General features: G+C 42.7%; 2 protein-coding genes and 1 long non-coding RNA gene across 4 annotated transcripts in view; 2 read left to right on the forward strand and 1 right to left on the reverse strand.

Moving 5' to 3' along the window:
* The window catches only part of SNX2 (sorting nexin 2), a 34,054-nt gene extending 32,195 nt beyond the window's left edge, over positions 1-1,859 (forward strand). Inside the window, exons 13-15 of the mRNA XM_048930714.1 lie at positions 391-471; positions 579-650; positions 1,377-1,859. Of these exons, the coding sequence (XP_048786671.1) occupies positions 391-471; positions 579-650; positions 1,377-1,427 (204 nt within the window). The 3' untranslated portion in view covers positions 1,428-1,859. The remainder of the gene's footprint in view (positions 1-390; positions 472-578; positions 651-1,376) is intronic.
* Positions 657-8,079, reverse strand: LOC125686586 (uncharacterized). Its single transcript, XR_007373847.1, has 3 exons — positions 7,751-8,079; positions 5,348-5,536; positions 657-808 (listed from the first exon to the last, which is right to left on the reverse strand). It is a non-coding gene; the product is annotated as an uncharacterized LOC125686586 (long non-coding RNA).
* The window catches only part of SNX24 (sorting nexin 24), a 75,182-nt gene continuing 68,260 nt past the window's right edge, over positions 7,180-14,101 (forward strand). For both annotated transcript variants that reach the window (XM_048930715.1, XM_048930716.1), the window contains exon 1: positions 7,180-7,328. In XM_048930715.1, coding sequence (XP_048786672.1) covers positions 7,269-7,328 — 60 coding nt within the window. In that variant the 5' untranslated portion in view covers positions 7,180-7,268. The remainder of the gene's footprint in view (positions 7,329-14,101) is intronic.

Below are 14,101 nucleotides of genomic sequence, written 5' to 3' on the forward strand. Positions count from 1 at the left end.
GACTCTTCTACATTCAGTTAGGTAGGCAGTCACAGAAAGCTTACAGATTGAGGTTTCTGTTATAGCAGCACCCGCAAATAATATCTAAAAAAGCTGTAGGGATCCTCTTCTTTTGCTAAAGAATCTCTAAAATCGATTTTATTAAGCTTTTATTTGTAACAATTCTGAGATGTTTTTGTCATCTACAGATGTCATTATGTTAGATGCCATTGTTTGATCTGATGTCATCGTATTCTGCAAACTGTTACGTAGAAGTCGTTATTTGTCCAAAGGATGAATAGGTCCTTTTCATTTCCTGAATTAATGTTGTTAACTTACTAGGAAGTTCACATACTGATTGACTGTGTGGGAAACACAAAGTCTCATCTCTGCATGTCTTTCCTTTGCCAGTGGGAGACAAAAGTTCAACAAGGGGAAAAAGATTTTGAACAGATCTCCAAAACGATTCGCAAGGAAGTGGGAAGATTTGAGGCATGTATAATTTTGTCTAAATAAATGATAGTTTTACTTGAGATGATATTGACATTCAAAGTAAAATTGATAAAGAGGATAATATGCTATAATTTATTTGTTAACAGAAGGAACGAGTGAAAGACTTTAAAACTGTTATTATCAAGTACTTAGAGTCATTAGTGCAAACACAACAGCAGGTAAGAAAAATTTTAAGTTTCATACATGTTAATGTTTAAAATGTTACATACCATTATTACAAAAGACAGTCTTTCAACTACTTCCAGTAGTGCTCTACTGAAGAAAACGGTGGCTTCAGGTTCCCAGCTGTTACTGGGCTTCCTTGCACAGCTCTTACCTAAGAGAAGCAGGGGAGAAGCTCCTGTTAGGGGAAGAGGGTGTGGGGAGGGTCTTGTCTTTTTCTGAATCTCAAATGCTTGCTCTTTAACAGTGGAGTAAATTCTAAATATGTACTTAGACCTACTGAAGAGACTGGAATACTCAAATGCTTATTGCTCTTTTTAAAAGTTTAATGTATTACTGAATATTGTAAAGCAGTAAAGTTGTTTTCAGTGACTCAGAAACAGACTTTGTTCCCTGAAGAGTATTTGCTAACATTTCAGCCTTTTTTAAATTGAGCAACAAAAACGTGATGCACGTTAGAGATAAAAGTAGCAAATGAACCTTGCAAACCCATTCTCTGTGTGTTCTGTAGTACTCTGCTCAATGTGTAATGATTACTATTAACCAGACTTACATATTTTTAAAACTTTTTTTTTGCATCATGTAATAATGAGAGTGGGTAATATTCAGCACCTGTGTCCTTACCTCATCCAGAAGAGAAAGTTTAACACAAGAGGAGGAAGGTATATTTGTTTTCCAGCATTTAGCTATGTAGTGATTCTTTTTTTTTTTTTTTCTTTAAGCTAATTAAATACTGGGAGGCATTCCTACCTGAAGCCAAAGCCATTGCCTAAAAGAAGAATATTCCAAATGAGAAGACATTCTGTATGTTTCTCCTGGATAAAATTAAATTCCACAGTGAAATCACTTTAAATCATCCAAATAAACCACAATATATTTTATGAATTAACATGTGGCTTTTTTTATAAACTACAGCATTTTATTAACAAGCTGCACGTCCTGACCCTCATTGAAGTGGACTGTGGCATGATGTTCTGCAATACATTGCTGAATTGAACACTATTGTGTCTTAATACTTGCACTAGAATGTGCACTGCAAGGCCAGAAAGCTGGTATTTTTGTTCTTTATGATACAGTGTTCTGTAGTTTATCTGATCTTTGTGAAACAATTTAATTGCTTCGATTAATGTTCACTTAAACATTCCTGTAAAAATCATGTTTTTGTGATCACAGTAATAAAGGGGATATTCATTGTGAAACATTAAGCTCTGTCTTTGTGTCTGTTTGCTATTTCTTACAAGTAGCGTTTATAACAATTTGAGATTGCATCAAAGGCTGAACAACACCGAGGAAAGGATTCTGAAGATGGCAATAAGGATCCATAGATAATTACATGTGGTAAACTCTTTTCTAATTCTTATTTACTTTTTTACAGACGTTCTTTTCAACTGAAATTACCATTGCATTAATACTCATAGTCAAAAGACACCTACAGTCTCATACAGAGTTTCTGAAGGACTAAAATTACTGGCATGATCCTACTGGACTGGTAAAGTTCAGCACTCTCCACTTTGAAAATAGCAAAAAAAAAATACAAAAAAAAAAAAAACAACCAAAGAAAAAACAACAACTTGGAAAAATTCTGGTAATCAAAGGAGGAGGAAAAGTCAGTCATTTGATGGAGAGCATTAGATAGTTGTAAGGGCAGGCATTCTCTTTGAGTAGAAAATGCATTTGCAGGAGCTAATTGTATCTTCTATTGGGAAGAAAATACTGGGACAGTTCAATATTTTTCTGAAATGCATAGCATTAACCTAGGAGATGCTGCTTTGTCTGTAGTGTCTTTTTAATGATACACTGAATTCATCAATGGAGAGTATTGATGTTAACAATTTTAAGACAATGCAATGCATATGAGAAGGTGCTCCTTTCAGCTGATCATAAGACAGCAGGACAAGCCTGTGAATTTGTATTGATGGTGAAGATAAATAAACGACCAATACTAATTCTGAACAGAATGGGAAATTGAAAGCAGTTGTAACGTCATACTCTGAGGATCTACAAAACAAAGTTAGAGTAAACTTCCAAGATTACTGTCTTCCAATCTTTTCTGTCTAGAATTCTGCTGACTCAGTATTTCTGGAAATTTTCCAGGGAAGTGGTATGGAGTCAAAGTTATTTGAAAACACGTCAAGCCTTTATTGAGTATCTTAAAATGCTGCAATGGTAGTACTTTAAGCTTATCACAACCCATGCATCAGTGGTAGTCATTTGGCTTGTAAGTACTTTTCAAAAGCTCAAGAATGCAGTAAGTTAATGGTGAAGAAATTGTACTAGGCATAATGCTACTAAGTGTTTGGCTTGCAAGATGCTCGTGAGAGCTGACCAGCAGCTCAATATTAAACGTGATCCAATGAGAGTGAAGGCGGGTACTGCTGGAGTTAGACTTAAATCAGATATGCAAATCTCAGAATGGATAGAATATACATTAATGATCTTTTTTTCATTGATTTTCCCAGCTTTTTTAGAACTTGTTTGTCTTGTATCAGAACAATTGAATTCAGGATCCAGTTTCTTTTCTTTCCGATAGGAGAATGAGAAATAGCCTTCACACAAGTATTCTTGTAGGGATTAGTGGGACTTTTTTGTCTCTAGTACTGGACAACTGAAAACAGAAAAGGCGTAAGTGTGCTTTTCTTCCTAAAACAAGAAGCCTGTGGTGAGTGTAGTAGCATTTTTGGAGTGCAATGTCACAATGGGTTACCAACACAAAAACAGTGTACTCTTTTTTTTTTTTTGCATTACGGTGCTCCAGTAAAATGTCACATTTGGCTTGCATAAAACCCTTGTTGTTTCAAGAACCTGTTTGTTTATTTTGTTCATATTCTCCCTGTCTCCTTCCTGGAGTACTACATTCAGGTGCCCAGCACAAGGACAGGAGCAGGCCCAGACGAGGGCCATGGAGAGGATCAGAGGGCTGGAGCACCTCCCCTATAGGGAAGGGGTGAGGGAACTGGGCTTGTTCAGCCTGGAGAAGAGAAGGCTCCGGGGAGACCCTGTTTTGCCTTCTGGTATCTAAAGGCGTCAGCAGAAAATACAAGAGACTCTTTCTCAGGACAAGAGAATAGTTTTAAACTAAAGGAGGGGGGGGTTGATATCTGATATTAGGAAGAAATTCTTCTGCCTGAGGATGGTGAGGTGCTGGCACAGACAGCCCAGAGAGGTGGGTGCTCCATCCATTGGAAGGGTTGAAAGCCAAGTTATCCAGTGGGTAGTGTCCCTGCCCCCAGCAACGGGTTGGAAGTAGATGATCTCCAAAGTCTCCAGCCCAAAATATTCTATAACTGTGAAGATTGAAGGTTTTCCATAATTCCTTGTATGATTAACAACTGTATTGGCAGGTGTCATTCAAACCAAGTGAACGGGGGCGCTGCAAAAGTATCATCTGAGAGGAACTCACTGCAGGGTATTGGACAAAAGTAAATGTTATTTCCCTGAAACTCCACACCTGGTTACTACTGAAGAATCACTTGTCTGAGCATAATGATTGCTGGCAAAATACTCAGCTACTGTAGTTCAAGCAACTAACCTTTAGAATGCTGTAAAAAAAAAGCAAAGAGCTCCTTCGTCTAATTTACTTTTTAGATTATGACACACTCAGCAGATATTTAGCACCGTGAAGTCTGGATTATGCCCATTCCTGTAGGTTATACTTTTTGGATTAAAAATGTATGCCTATTGAAAGACAACATGACAGCTCAAATCGAGGACATTGTTATCTTTCTAATAATAATATTCAGTCCACAGAATTCTCTGATTCTTTAGTCACTGTCCATTTTTAAATGGAATAGCCAGTCTTCTTACTATTCTCCATCCTACCTCTCCTGGGTTATTTTTTCTCTGAAGGCCTCATACAGGGATTTGCGTTTTGGCATCTCTCAAATCTGCGCCCCAGATATGTCCACTTCATTCAAATGGTGCTGGAGATGAGCTGCTGGCTGTGTTTAATTTGTAGAGCAGAAAGACTAGCAATCTGAATCTGACCAAATATGAATCTATTGTAACTGCATAGGAAAATTAACTTCAATATTGAAACGCGAAGAATTGGGGTTGCAGGGTGATTCAAATTGACTCTTACTTGCAAGGACGCAATTCTTTGTGTCTTTTGTTGTTGTTTCTTGGGTTTTTTTTGTTCATTTTCCATTGTCAAGTAAGAGAACTTCCAAATAAGCAAAATAACATTTGACCGTTCTACTGAAATAGTTTGTGGCAAGGTGGCTTTGTTTTCTTCTGCTTGCTTCTCTGTCTCAGAATCAGCAAGGCAGTGACTAATATCAGGAAGGAAAACAAAATAATCAAAATCTGCCTCCTGTCATTGAGAAACTTAACAAAATAGGTGTCAGAAAACAGTTTACACAGAGGATATTTATATGAAAACAAAAAACAAACAAAAAAAAGAAATAAGCAATAGAAATGAAAAGGGGAGAGAAAACTCAAGATAAATCATATAGCTGTGGTTTAGAGATACCGAGATAGGAAGAGCAAAAGGAAGGAAGATAGCACAAATCATGAGAAATAAAATGCCTTTATCTCAGCCTCACATCTGTTGTGGTGCTTGGGGAGGCTCTGCAGGTTAGAGGAGCACTGCACTGTATGAAAGTCTGTGGTTATCTTATGTAGTGGTAACAGACTCATTTCCCCCTTGCCCCACAACCCACCTCATACATGCTCTCCTGCTGAGAAAACTACTTACTTGTCAGCTCCAAGCATTCTGACCATTAGCAGAAAGGAGAAACAAGCTTTTTCTTCGATACTGTGAGTTACTGCAGAAAATTGGCTGATCTTTCCAGACTCAGCCTTTTCCACCTCTTTTTCCAATGCAGTCCTGTTTGCACTCGCTGGCTGCTGAAAGTCCTCTGTGACACTTTGGAAACAGCTGCATCTGCACCAAAGCAGGAGGGAAGATATGAACTCCTTAGTAAACAGATTTTGCTTCTCTGCATGAAGTTTTCTGATGCTTGACTTCTTACTGTTTATTTAGGATACCAGTGTCTGTCTGGTCACCAATTTACACAATGCCAGCTTTCTGGTAGCACCTGAATAGTTAGCAAACTGTTTGCATGGTTTTCTACTCACATTGATGGCATTTTATGGGTTCCAGTTCCTTAAATTTTTGTTTCTAGAAGTATGAGGTAGAAAGATGGTCCTTGGTCTGCTAACCATGTGGAGAAATCATGTTTTTTCTCGGAACTTTACCATGGAACTTTAGAGATACACAAACTAATGATGATCCATTGTTCAAATTAAGCGTTTAACATTCCAAAGCATATTGATGCTTTCGAATGCAGCTCAACATGTAATCTTCCCTGTTCCTCCTGGCTGATGCACAGTCACAAGTTCTATTATGTGCTATTGAATTTGAAACCAGATTAATGTCTCAAACTTTTCTTTGTCAATAAGTTATATGGTATAGGGGTGAAAAGCAGCTTTTTGAAATTACTGGTTATTAGATTGCCAACAACCACAAATATCCCTCCTGTGAAATTCTTCCATTGGCTTCTCATCAGTGCAAATGCATTGCACCACTCAAATTGTTCATCCACTTTGCACTCGGAGAACAGAAACCGAGCCTGAAACCAGAAACTTACAGTTACAATAGCATGATAATTGATAATTCTTCTTTAGCATGCTCAGATTTAATGGCCCAATTAAACTGTTAATACATGGCATGTCTTTCCTTGGGATGATTATAATCAAGTTTCCCTTGGGGAAAAATCAAACTCCTTGTTCAATGCCTTTGGTTTGACTGTGTTCCTAGGGCTTGACACCTGCAGCAAAAGAAGTACCAAGTAGGACTGGGGATGAAAATCTGTTTTCTTGAGCCACCGTTACCACAAGGCAGCACAGCGCTATCCCGATAGCAGCAGGAGCAGCACGTAGCAGCACAGTGCACATGTCCAAGGATATTAGTTTTGATTTCACACAGCTTTCAATAATGATAAGTACTTACATTGTTTGGGATTAGCTTTTTTTTCCTTCTTGTTCTTAGTAAACAGCATTTTATTTTGTACTGAATTCTTTGGGCCACAGGTCTTTGCTTAGAGAAAAACACATTTAAATTTACCTGACAGTAAAACATGGAGAAATGGAGATAAAAACAGCTTTCTGTCATCCTGCTGTGCTTCCAGGCGCTGTGAGCCCTGCAGGAACTGCACTGATGTCTGCAGATACGTCAGTGTGAGCCCTGCAGGTACGTGGTTCTGAGCCCTACAGGTGCATGGCTCTGCACCCTAAAGCTACGTGGTTCTGAGCCCCACAGGTACGCGCTTGTGAGGGAGCAGTGCATGGCCGCAGCCTCTCCTGCCCATCACTGGAATGTCCTGCGCTTCTCGATTTCCTCCGTTATATTTTGGACTGAGCGTTGTCATCCAGGCAACTGTTCTCAGCGCTGAGCCTCCTCTCCATTCCAAGCACCCTCTGACGCCGCGTCTAACCCCGTCAGACCCGATCGCCCGCCCCATCGCACCCCGGCCCGTCCCGTCCCGCCCCCCGGCCCGCGCGGTGTCACGTGCGCGGAGTCACGTGCTGCCCGGAGATGGCCGCGGCGGCGGCGGCGTTGGTCGGGTGCCCGCGGGCCTGAGCGCGGCGGAGCGGCGTGCGGTCGCCGGGCGGCCATGGAGGTGTACATCCCCTCCTTTCGCTACGAGGAGAGCGAGCTGGAGCGGGGCTACACGGTGAGCCTCGCCGCTCCGGGCCGGGCCCGCCCGCGCCCGCGAGGGGCTGCGACCCGGCCGACTGAGGCTGCGGTGGTCGCGCTGGGATGGGGCGGAGGGGGCACGTCCAGGCGGGGAGGCGAGGGAGGGAGCCGGGCTTCTCGGAGCCGGGCCGGCGGTCGTGCTGCCGCGGCCGAAGGCACCGCTATGCCCGGGGAGCGGCCCCGTCCCGGCGGGTTCCAGCAGCGGCCGCCGCCTCGGAGCGTTCTGCAGAAAGCAGGCGGCGCCGGCTTCTTTCCTCACGTGCGTTCGTTCGGAATCGCGTCCCCCAGAGCGGCTCCGTGTAGGTGAATGGCGTGGAGCGCTTCCCTCCTGCCGCCCGATGTGTGCCGCTCCGCGTTGTCGGCACGAGCAGAACCGTACCAGGCTGTGCGGGCTCTTACCGCTCTGCGCTCGGCTCCGTGACGCTGCCGACGTGGTGCAAAGCTGTACCTTCCTCGGGCGCCGCGCTTATCGATTAAATCAAAGCGGATGCGAGTAAGGGACGTCATTGCCCTTCCCTTGGCTGACGGTTGGGTCGTCATCTTCTGCCGCAGAGCCTCCGGGCAAACCTGAGAACTTCGGCAGCATTTTGCCTGCGTGTGGCCAGCGGTCTGTGAGTACCACGGCTGGTGCTCCTCCTGCTTGGGCCTCCGTAGGGATCTGTGCTGACACCGAGCGAGTCCTGTGCCGAGAGCCAAGGAGGATGTGCAGTGCTGTGTGTGCATTAGCAGGAGTGTGCATGAGCAGGAGATGTCCGGGCCTGCAGAACAGCTCAGCCTTGCAGACCATTCTGGATGCACGCAGATGGAAGGGTGACCACAACCATACTTCTGCCTCTTTGTTAAATTTGAGTGTGTGTGGTGACCTGCAGCGTGCTTTAGGAGTATGAGATCATCTGTAAAACATGGCTGAGTATTTAAAACAGGCATAGTCAATTGGAATCCAGCACGTCCCTCATCCCTTATGAAAAAAGGTTGAGGGAACTGGGCTTGTTTAGTTTGGAGAAGAGAACACTCTGGGGAGACCTCATTGCGGCCTTCCAGTAGTTGAAGGGAGCATATAAACAGGAGGGGGAACGGCTGTTTATGAGGGTGGATTGTGATAGGAAAAGGGGGAATGGGGAGGTTTAGGTGAGATATTAAGAGGAAGTTTTTCACACAGAAGGTGGTGATGCACTGGAACAGGTTGCCCAAGGGGGCTGTGGATGCCCCATCCCTGGAGGCATTCAAGGCCAGGCTGGATGTGGCTCTGGGCAGCCTGGCCTGATGGTTGGTGACCCTACACATGGCAGGGACTTGAAACTGGATGATTGTTGTGGTCTTTTTCAACCCAGGCCACTCTACAATTCGGTGATTCTGTCAAATAAATGTCCCTTGATTGGTTGGATTGGAAATGAAAGAGGGATGTGCAAGTTAGGCACACAAATCATTGCTTTTTTTTTTGCTTTTTTCTTCTAGCAATATATATATTTTTAATTTTTGAGTTAGTATTTTTTGAATGTCTGCAGTCTGACTCCTGCTACCCAGAGGATCTGTTCTTTCATTTTACATGCATCAAGCTGTGTAAGCATCAGAGAAAATCAGAAATGAAACTATCCAGAAACCATAGAAATAATTTCGAAAAAAAAATTTTTACAACACTGTTATTTTCTGGTCAGCTGCAGTGACTGAAGCTCGTGCAACTGAAACCTGCTTTTAGCTCAGTAGAGATGGATGATTATTCCTGCGTGATTACCTTACCTCTTCTATCACGTGATGAGTCAGAATTTCTACGAAACATCATATTGAAAAAAAATCATTCTGTAAACTGTTGGATCAGTTCTAGGGTTTACCTGAATATGAAACCATACTAAAATGTGTAGGCAGAGTTCCTCTGTGTCAGGTATATTTGTGGCAGAGAAGATGGAAGTCAGTCCTGATAGTGACATGGTGTTTTACTATGAGGGCTGCCTCCTGTTTTATGATGTTGGCACATGATTTAAGAGGTGGATCATGGTGATATGGCAGCAGAGGCTGAACCTTCTCACCAGTATTTCATTCCATGTCGTTGCCATGTGACAGATGGCAGCAGAGAAGCAGTCTGACAGAACTGGAAAAGCATATGAAGCAAATATGTGGAACTGAATTCCTCCATGCAGAAACAGTGGCACCCACTGACATTCCTTGACGTGCTGAAGTTTACAGAGACCCCAAGCAGTGGATGTGAGCACAGCAAGGGGTGGGCAGTGTATTTCAGCAGTAGTGACAGTGATGTGAAAGACAAGCCACATTCCAGATGGCCACTTACAAGTGTCACACCACGAAATGAAGAGCATCTTGACCATCTCATCCACTCAGATTGGCAGATTATAACCAGATAGCTGTGTATGGAGCTGAATATTAGGCTTCGGTGTGTTGGAAACTATGGTGAGTACTCTGGAATATCGCACAGTTCGCACCAGGTGGCTTCCACGAATGCTTACAGAGGAACAGAGAGAGCACCATATGCAAGTTTGTTAGGACCTTTTGAAGCAATGTGAGGCTGAAGGTGGCAGTTGCCTGGGTTCCATCATTACCTCTGACAAGATGTGGTGTCACCACTACAAGCCAGAGTCAAAATGGCAGCCCATGAAGTGGTGATATTGAATTCCCTATTGAAAGGAAAGCTCAGGATGCAGCCCTCGGGGCAAAGTGACATGCACTGTCTTTTGGTACAGGAAATGGATGAATCTTGTGAATTTCCTGGAACATGGAAAAACTATCAACTCAGACCACTACATTGTGATGCTAAGCTGAAGGCTTGAACTTCCAGAGTCATGCCAGGGAAGACAGACCTTTCTCTTGCAACATGGTAACATCAGGCGTCTACGGGTCTGAAGACTATGAAGCCTGGTGACAACCTTTTGCTGGATTGTCCTGCCACATGTGCTCTATAGTCTGGATTTGGTGCTGTCTGACTTCTATCTGCTCAGCCAATGGGTGATGGATTGTGTAGGCAGCATTTTCATAGCACCAAAGCCATTATAGCAGCTGTGAAACAGTGGGTCATCTCCACTAGTGCAGATTATTATGAGCTCAGTGTGGAGGCTCTTGTTCATCACTGGCAAAAATGCACTGCTGGTGGTGGTGACTGCGTTGAAGAAGAGTGTTCTATAGCTGAGAATTTGCTCTATCAAACAGCGTTACTGTGCTCTTTGTTGTAGGTTCCCTGGAAATAAGTAAGAGGCATTACTTTTGGAGCTATTTATCTACATAAATAGCTTAAGTGTTATACCAAGAACTGAACTTCATGGCCGGTGCAAATGAGGACACCATAAATCCTCCTTCCAGCAAAACTGAGGTTGATGAGAGCTCTGTTCGAGGTAGGAAGATACTTCATAGGAAGAGAGATTTCCTTGAGAGGAAAAAAGTAACAGAACAATTATCTTTTGTTGAACAAAAATTTCACCTGGAGAGTTGGAACATGTAAATATGCCAGAAGTTCAGACCATGTAAACTCTTTTTGGGATGGCCCACAGTGGGGTTATTATTCAGAGCTGTGCTCTAAAGTATGGGTTTTGCAGAGCATTGAAGTCTTTGTGATTAAGTAGACGTTTCACCACTTCTGAGCTATTAGGTGTGATGAATTAGAAAAGTTGAGATAAGAAAGGGATGCTGTTACATACCTAATCTCCTTGAAATATAGCCTTTGAATGAAAGATGGTTGCTATCCTGGGGCTCTGTAGCATATCTGAGTGATTGGTGTTTTTTCTATTAAATGTAATAGATAATTAGATTTCGATTATTTTATGTCATTAAGCTTGCATATTTTACTCACCTTTAAAACAGTATGATAATGTTCACAGAAGGGCTGCTTAACACAGCTGGTCTTGGACAGGTGATAACTTGGTCCCTGGTGTGACTGAAAGGAAGAATTATCAGAGGCAATGGGATCTAATGGTGCAAAAGCGTGATGGAAGTGGAGGCATGTGGATGGTTCTGCTGGGTTCCCTGCTAGCAGTGTGCCAGGAGGTCATAGAGGGCATCTTCTCTGCTCTGTGCTTATTAATGGGCCATTGCAGTGAAGGAGGGCTTTAGAGATGTTACTGATCGTGGTGGTGGTGGCCTCCTGCATGCTGTGGGTGGCTCTGCAGGCTCGTAGTGCTTTCCTGGCAATTCTGGCTTTCTGCTTTCTTATCTGTCAGAGCAGGATCTGTTTTCTCTCATACTCATCCTGCCACTGTCACACTGCCTGGAAAGGAGAGTGTTCATCCTTTGCTGTGAGGAAGCTTGATACCAACTTGCTTTTTTGCTTCCAGGTTGATTCAGAAAAAGAAGGGAGTACAAATAAAATGAAGCAAAAGTCTGCAATGCAACACTTTGAGGTGGTGCTTGCTCAACAGAACAAATGAAGAGCTGGGTTGCTTTCTGTCGTTGTTTCAGGGCTCATGCCAGAATGCTCTTCTCTTGTACAGAACTGTGAAAGTTTTTTTTCCCCCCCGAAAAATCTAGAGTAATCTTACACTTCTGCTCTTTTTTTTTAATTTTATTTTTTATTTTTGTGTATACATAAAGTGGTGCAACAGAGTAAGGAAAATGTCTGTTTTCCTTGTGGACAATTAGATTTCATTGTCAGTTTAAATTGATGACACTAGCTTCCAAACTATTGAGCCTGTGCTAATAAATGCAACAATTGTTCATAATTTGGCAGTGAATGACCTTTAAATGCAGATGCTTACTAAGGATATCCCTAGGGAACAATTTAACTTCGAAATGACACCCGTGTGTTCTTGTTATCATTTAAATATGCTCCCTTTGTCAATAACAGAATAATAAATACTAGTTAGATTTCTAATGTTGATTCAGATGCTAGGAAACTTACTGAATATATTACTGTACATTTGATTTATATTGACCAAAAATTTTTTACAGTGGTGTACTGCTGGTCAAGGTGACATACGTTTAAACGTGTTCTAGAGCAGAGGTCGTACTTGACTGACACATGTGCTTACTGTGTTTTTAATTAACACTTTATTACTACTCCCAGAATCGCTCCTGGTGTTGCAAATGTTGTGGAAGCAAGGTACAGCCTGTAAGACTGTAAAGTACCTTGGGTGTTTTGAGAGTCTGTAAGCTTTATCTGCACTGAAACAGTGTTTTGATCACTAGAATCATAGAATCGTAGAAACATTGAATGTCCCTGGATCAGAATTATCATTCTGGTTTCAACCGCCCTGCTATGTGCAGGGTCACCAACTACCAGACCAGGCTGCCCATTTAAAGGATTTATAAATATATAGACCTCAGTGATTCTTAGAGTAATTATCTTTAAATCTTAGCTGTCTTGGAATTCGCAAATAGGAAGGAAGTGAATGAAACTTTACTTATGCTGCAGCTTAGTGACCACATTGTGTTTCTTACTCAATAGGCTACTGAGGACAAAGTTTGGTCAGTCTTGATCCACCTTTGCTGAGCAGAACCACAGTTGTCAGGATCAGAAGGGACTCTTAAAGGTCATTAGTCCAACTCCCCTGCTCTGAACAGGGACATGTTCAGCTCAGTGAGGAGCTCGGAGCCCTGTCCAGCCTGTCCTTGAGTGTCTTCAAGGAACAGTGCATCCACCAACTCTCAGGACCACCTTTTCCCATGTCTCACCACCCTTAGCGTAAAAAATTTCTTCCTTACATCCAACGTGTATCTCCTCTCTTTAAGTCTGAAATCAGGGTCTTCACCTGACCACCATGACTGTTCAGACATCATCGAGATTGGCTTGGCGACTGCATCAGCCAATTCCTTCAGGACTCTGGGATGAGTTGCAAAAAAATCTCTTGAGGAGAGCTAAGGAAGCTGGCTGACCCAGGGGCCCGTTGTTGGGAGTGCTGTGCTGTCTGTTGGTGGAAGTGCTTCTGTTAAGTGCCCCTGTGAAGATGCAGCAATGCAGGATCTCCAGTGACAGCACTTTGGTTGTTCTTACTGTCAGCAAACATCGTTCTGTGTTACGATTTTACAAGAATTGAGTGAGGAAATCTATCAGCTTTTCATTTTCACTTCTTGTCAAGCTTTAGATTTCTGTGGTTTGAGGAAGACTAAAACTGCATTTTGTAGAGCCCTAGTAGTGAAAGAAGATTTTGATGACAAAGCAGAAACGTCATTTACTTTGAAGGTGCAATTGTATTTTTTAATGGGAAATGAAAGGATAAGTGTATGAAGTCTTTTAACAAGCTGTTTATCCTTGGATTTTCTGATGACAAATATCCTACCTGCAGGATACTCTTTCCTGAAACAGTCTGTTTTAGTCTTATTATTTCTACCTAAATACAGTGCTATAAGCAATTCACATTATGTAAACTAATACATGTTGTATGTTATTCTGTTTTAAATGAAGAACTTGGAGTGTGAAAAAGATGCTTGCATACTTCCAGGATTTGAAATAAGCTGGGACAGAAATGGGGGCAGAACATTGTCTGTACTCAGGTCTCTCCTCTATCTCTGCACAGCTGGCAGAGGGGAGCCTCCATCCCATCCTTAGCAGTCTCACCTCCAAAACGTGCAGGAAACCCATTGAATTGCTTTACAGAATCACAGGGTTGGAGGGGATCATGAATCTCCAACCCCCCTGCCACATGCAGGACCACCAACCTCCACATTTAATACTGGACCAGGCTGCCCAGGGCCCCATCCAACCTGACCTTAAACACCTCCAGGGACAGGGCATCCACAACCCCTCTGGGCAGCTGTTCCAGCACCTCACCACTCTCTCTGTAAAGAACTTCCCCCTGACATCCAACCTAAATC

Source organism: Lagopus muta, chromosome Z, assembly GCF_023343835.1.
Source record: "Lagopus muta isolate bLagMut1 chromosome Z, bLagMut1 primary, whole genome shotgun sequence".
NCBI classification, from domain to species: Eukaryota; Metazoa; Chordata; class Aves; order Galliformes; family Phasianidae; genus Lagopus; species Lagopus muta.